Source organism: Athene cunicularia, assembly GCF_003259725.1.
Source record: "Athene cunicularia isolate RWA chromosome 2 unlocalized genomic scaffold, athCun1 chr2_part1, whole genome shotgun sequence".
Classification (NCBI taxonomy): domain Eukaryota; kingdom Metazoa; phylum Chordata; class Aves; order Strigiformes; family Strigidae; genus Athene; species Athene cunicularia.
This window is the reverse complement of record NW_020799095.1, coordinates 130,959,150-130,965,149: the sequence shown is the minus strand read 5'-3', so window position 1 is coordinate 130,965,149 and position 6,000 is coordinate 130,959,150. Positions and strand designations below refer to the sequence as shown.

General features: G+C 37.4%; 1 protein-coding gene across 1 annotated transcript in view; it reads left to right on the top strand.

The window, feature by feature from the left end:
• Nucleotides 1-2,262: 2,262 nt before the first annotated feature.
• The window catches only part of RGS22 (regulator of G protein signaling 22), a 60,408-nt gene continuing 56,670 nt past the window's right edge, over nucleotides 2,263-6,000 (top strand). Inside the window, exon 1 of the mRNA XM_026841502.1 lies at nucleotides 2,263-2,287. Within this exon, the coding sequence (XP_026697303.1) occupies nucleotides 2,263-2,287 (25 nt within the window). The remainder of the gene's footprint in view (nucleotides 2,288-6,000) is intronic.

Here is a 6,000-nt window from a genome sequence, read left to right as displayed (position 1 = left end):
CAGAAAGAAGGGACAGGAGGAAGAGGAATGGAATGAACATTAACTTAAACACTTGAAATTATATTAAGTAGTTTGGTGCAGTTTCATATATGTGCAGTGCAACTCTTCTTGTTGGAAAGGTTTCACTTTACATTTTATGGGCTATCTTGTTGTGCATATTTCTCTTATGCATACATTAGGTATGCCTAATTGAAATATTTCATAATCGCAATAGAACATGTCCTGATACATGGCACTAATGTGTTTAAATGTAAGACATTCAGTGCTAACCTACTGTTTGTTATATCTTATTGGATAGAATTTGCATACAGAGAATTTAAGGGTAGTTATACTCCACCACAACACCCATTATACTATTTAAATTGCTCATAGCTCAATTAAGTTTGAATCTTTGTATTTAATTCTTTGCTTCTGTTCAATTCATTTCTCAAAACTCTTTGCTTCTGTTCAATACACTTCTCAAAACTCTTGGCTGAAATGTGTCTCTTGTCTATGACATTATTCAGTTTATCTCGCAGGTCCTTGGAAATGCTGTTCTTCCCTTAAGTTAAAAAAAAAAAAGAAAGAAAGAAAAAAAAAGCCCACAAAACAATCCACCCTAAAAAGCTAATCAGATAATCAGACAGCTAACATTCCACTAACACAATTAGAAGTATTATTCTGGTATTCAGTAATTAGAGCAGTGATTGTGGTATTTGGGCAGGCATCCCCAGGAGTGGGAATGTATATCTGCGTGCAAAATACCATGTATTTCTACGAGATTAAGCCATTTTCCTTGCCTCTATCATATTTGATTTGCTGCATGTTCATTTTTGAAACTTACCACTTCCTGGCTTTAAGCTGTAGTCCCTGAGCATGTGCATTTGTTCTGTTTTCACTTGATCATGGATTCCACCAAAGTCATGTATGAATTAAAATAAAACTTTTTTTCACAGCTGAAGAGTATGACTGGAGATACTATACTGTTCTGTGAAAGAGGGAACAAATGATAGTTTGCTGGGAACAGGAAGTTCTTGGTGCATTTTGGGCACTTCCTGAGCACAGCTGATGGATTAGGTTTCTCAAAGGAGCCCTTCATGTAATTTGCATACATGACACCTTGTACAACTGATCCCAGTGTACTACTGAAATCAGTGTTGTTCTGGAAGTAACAGCAGTAGAACCTCTGAGGGAACTTTCATGCCAAAAAATCTGAAGATGCCTGAAGAGTTTACACAGTTGTAGGGTCAGATACTTACTAGGTAGATTGTTTTTCAGATCCCAGTTGTGGAACACCAAAATCATCATATAGGAGTCTGAATTCCTTCTTTGTACACAGCTTTTACTGACTGTACCAGAAATGTGACTTTTTCTTATATCCTGGAGTACCCCTTTGGGCCAAGGAAGAAACTAATGTTCTGGGAGTAGACTCTATTCTATGTCTCTTAATGTCTTTTCTCCTTCCAAGTAGGCTATTTATAAACTTTTCCCTGACTGTCGGAAAATGTAGCTGCCTTTGGATTTCTGCTAGGTCTGCGACTTGGCAGTAGGAGGAAGCGGGGAAGGCTGTTACCAAGGCTGCAGGTTGTGTTTCTGGCACAGTGGAGCTGTTTGTACCTGTTAAGAAACAGCCCAGATTTCATCTCGGCCTTAACAATACAAAGCTCCTCACCTTTTCTTATTTGACTACAGTAGAAGTTCTCTATCATAAATAGGACTAAGTGTGTTACTTGGGATCAAGCCTTACAGCCTGCTTACGGATGCAGAATTATTTGATACAATATGTAAATCCATTGGTCATTAGTTGTATGTTTTGAGATATTTTTTTTAAGGCAAAATTCCATGTGGTTGGAGGGTTTTGTTAATGTAGGAGAAGGTAGAATATAATTTTGGACTAAGAAGGTCCAGTTGAGAAAAGAGTGTTACATTTAATTTCTTGCTGCAAGTATCCTCAAATTCTTAGTTCACAGGCACCTCTTTTGGGACTGTATCACTCGGATATCATGCCTGATATCCGAGTCTGCTTCAGGGAGATTTGCACCAGCAGTAGAAATGTTTGTTTAGCATTCAGCTCATCCCGTGCATTGTTTGCAGTGCCATAGCAACCCCCCTCGCTGTGAGCTGCACCGCAGAGCCAGCCCGCCCTGGTGCATACCGGCAGTCCCCAGCCGGGCCCAGGGACTCTGCAGCTTCTTTTTCTGCTCTGCAGTCAAGGATTTCACCTTTGCAAATGAGGTCGTAAGCTTGTAAGTGGGTGCCGGCCCTTACGTATGTAGATCCAGGATGCAGTCGAAGAGACTTACCACCGGTAAGTAGCGCTTTCCACACAGGGCGATAGACGGGGCTCTGGCCCCAGGGTGATTGTCTCCGTACAGAGACAGGGATACCCAAGAGAGCAGTTTTGAACTGCTGGGTTTAAACTTGTCCAGCAACATTCATCAGTCTGAAGAGAAAACTTTACTCCCTTCAAATGGCATTACAAAAGATGGAATATTGTCCTAGAAAGAATGACATTTGGTTATCTGGGAACACCCACAATTGCGCTATTTTAAGTTTTATTACATGATTCATAATCTTTGTGGTTCAAGGCTCCCAGAGTTTCATACAAATCTGTATTTTCATTAAAGCCTGCAACCTTCTAGTAATCAGTTTTACAGAGGAAAGTTGACAAGAAGTTAATGGATACATATGAGAAATAATCTAGTTAAATAATACTTGAATTATATTTAAACAGTTTTTATGATAGTCAGCCTTTTTATGCATGGGTCAACATTATTGCACGTTCTTAGAGTTTATTTTGTTTCCTCGGGCTAAGCTATTTTATTTCAGAATATCCAGGAAGGTTATCATGCCTCACTACTTTTTGTTTCTGTTCAGTAATCATAGTTGAACAAGCTTGACTGTATTGCTTGGACAATGTATGATATTTCACTTTTGTGTTTCAGAGCCTCCATGTATAACAGAAGAAGTGTTTGTAAGTATTATAAGGCTTGATCATTCATTTTGTCATTCAAGTGTAGAACAAAAAAAGTTTTGGGAACTATTGTCTGGTTTCTCATTTCTTTCCTCTGTGTTAAGTATGGAATACTGTGTAATTTCTTAAAATTTTTCCAGACAAAAAAATAATCTGAAAATACCTAGGAAAAGAAAGTAACAGGAAACTATGGAGAATAAGGATGGACATGGAAGGAAAAGTGAAATAGGATGAAGGAAGGAAACAATCAACTGAAAGGTTCAACATGCCAGGTTTAATAATCATCTTATTTTACTTTTTTTTGCCTTTTGCTAATAGCTCATTGTAGGATTTCCCTGATGTTTGTCTCCCTATTTGAAAGGTATATATGTTTGTCTGTTACCTCATATGAAATGACACCTTAAATCTTGCAGCTTAGGTAGCGTTTCATTATTTCCCCACTCTTCCCCATTTAGGATGCCTTTGTAATTGTGTATTTTAAAGTATAAATGTATTGCTATTCCTTTTGGGAGCCTCTAAATACTATTTTATTTATACTGTTTATTATCATAAGAAGAATCAACACAAATTCAGGTAGAGATTAACAATATAGCAGATATTTAGCATATATAAATATGTACATGATAACATCTCTCAGTTGCATATTTACACGGCATTAAAACTTGGTTATGCAGGCTACGTAATGTTACTAGACATGTCTGAGTCCAGGTGAAGTTCACACATGGACATGAAGCTGTCAGAGCTCTATGTAGGATTGGGGTTTTATAGTATAACTTTTGACATTTAAAGAAGACATTTATTACATGTTTTTCAAGAGTGGAGAGATATCTGCCATTTTAGTGGGTGTTGCAATGTGAAATGCAAATCTTTCAAGATGGTGCCACTTTTACCCACATTCACATTCTCCTTTAGTTTCTAATAATATTTCTGTGTTTCTGTACTTTTTCATGATGGCAGTAATAGAGAAAGCTATCAAATACAATAGATAAAAAGTAATTTGGTTTGTTTCCACAAAATATCTAAGAAATGGTTATATACCATTACCAAAATAATTTTAAAATTCCTTTCAAAGTTAAAAGTGATAGAAATCAGGCCCAGGATATTCCTATTTGTGCCCAAATTGCATGGAGGCAAAACTGAACTTTTGGACAAATTTTTAGCACACTTTTACCTCCAGTTGCAATTGTAAGGCAGCTTTTTCTAGTCATAATTTGGACTGTGCAGCTGGAAAGATGGCATGGGAAGAAATGAAACAAAATGTTTTGTGACACAAAAATCTAAGCTAGAGTAAGTGTATGGGAACTCCATAACTCACAATGTGCAAATATGAAAGTGCAACTATACTGTCAAATGAAAATATGACTGAACACAAAAAACCTGCCAAAAAACAGAGGAAAGTATATTGTGCATAGATGGAGTAAGATCAGTAAGTATTAAAGCTTGCATTACCAATATTATAAACATTTTATTGATTAATCAACCACTGTGTTTATATTTCTTGTTGTTATATGGGACTACAGAGAATTATATCCTTGGCAAACTAAAACCATGTTATCTGCATATTCTTAAAGAGCTTATACTTCAGCCAGTAATAAATGGTTTTGAGTAAGTCTTTTGAAACAAGAAAATATTTTCATGGGGTATTATCATATCTATTTGTCTTCAGATTCATCCTTATCAGTGTCAAATCTAATTGTGCATTACCCAAACCAAACACGAGGCAAACTGCAGCTTGTTTCTAATTAATTTTTTTGTTAGTTGTGTTAACACTTGCTGAATTGAGATTTCTGGATCTGATTGATTGCCTAGCAACATTAGCGAGAGGATTTTCTGTTGACCTAAAAATGATTTGGGCTAGACACTTTGGTAAATTCTCTTATTTAATCTGTGCCCTAACATCTCTAGCTCCATGGCCCTGCAACTGCACTGGACCATGGGCCTGTGGTCCAAAGAAAGCATGATCTCTGTAATGCAGAAAGCCTTGCTTTCAGTGTTGCCAGTGTTTTCCAGGAATGAGCATGAGCTAACTTGCCTGTCCTGTATCAGTCACAGAAGTAACTACAAGTGCTAAGGAATAAATGTTGGCGCACTAAGGCTGGACAAATACCATCAGGTCTGGTTCTGACTTGTCATGCAGCACATAAGGGACTTCCTGACTTCATATTAATGTACATTAGCTCAAGATTTCTTCCTTACCTGACTACAAGTTTTCTGTCTCTATTTAGGTTAGACACTGTGGGGTTTGGATTGAGGTACTGCCTGCCTACAAGTGATACCACATACACTGTACATAACCTCTCTTCAATGCATAACCTCACTAGTGCATTTCAGTGTTATGAACTTAAGAAAGAGAAAAAAGATTTGTGTTACCACACCTTTGCTGATAGTGGCAAATACATTTGATTTAGCTGTATTCTCCTTTCATTTTAAGGCAGAAATAATAAAATATTCAAGAAACTGAAACTATTAAAAACTGTTCAGGGGTCTTCATTATACTGAAGACAGATTTCTGAAGACCAATGGAAAAATGTTCAACTTTTACCTTCTGTAAAGGGTGGTGGTGGTATTGAGTGTTGTAGAAGTAAGATTGGGATCCATACTTACTAATTTGTCACTGGCAAAAAAAAAAAATTTCTTATCTACAGATTTTCAGTCTTGTTAGTAGGATTTAAAATACAGGGGTTGGAAAGGGTACAAAACCACCTGCAAACACAGTCTTCAGTTCTGATGAGGTCAACGGGAAGCCTCCCAGTTGTCAGATTCAGAGTATGGCATACATTGCTTGCTTGGTGAGCCGAACTATAGACCAGTGAACTCCCTTTTATTCCCCAAACACCCCCCCAAACATCCCCAGGCAGCAGTGTGGGAGCAGAAGCAGGGTCTGGTGAACTTTTATACTCCCCTCCTTCCCAGATGTAAGAAAGGTATAACGTGGGGAATTTCTAGACTGTTAGCTTATGCACATTTTTTTGAAAGTAAACATGCAGATTTCCCGCATTCAGAAGCTGCTGGGTTTATGAAGGTTTATCTCTAAATTTCTTGGCAAA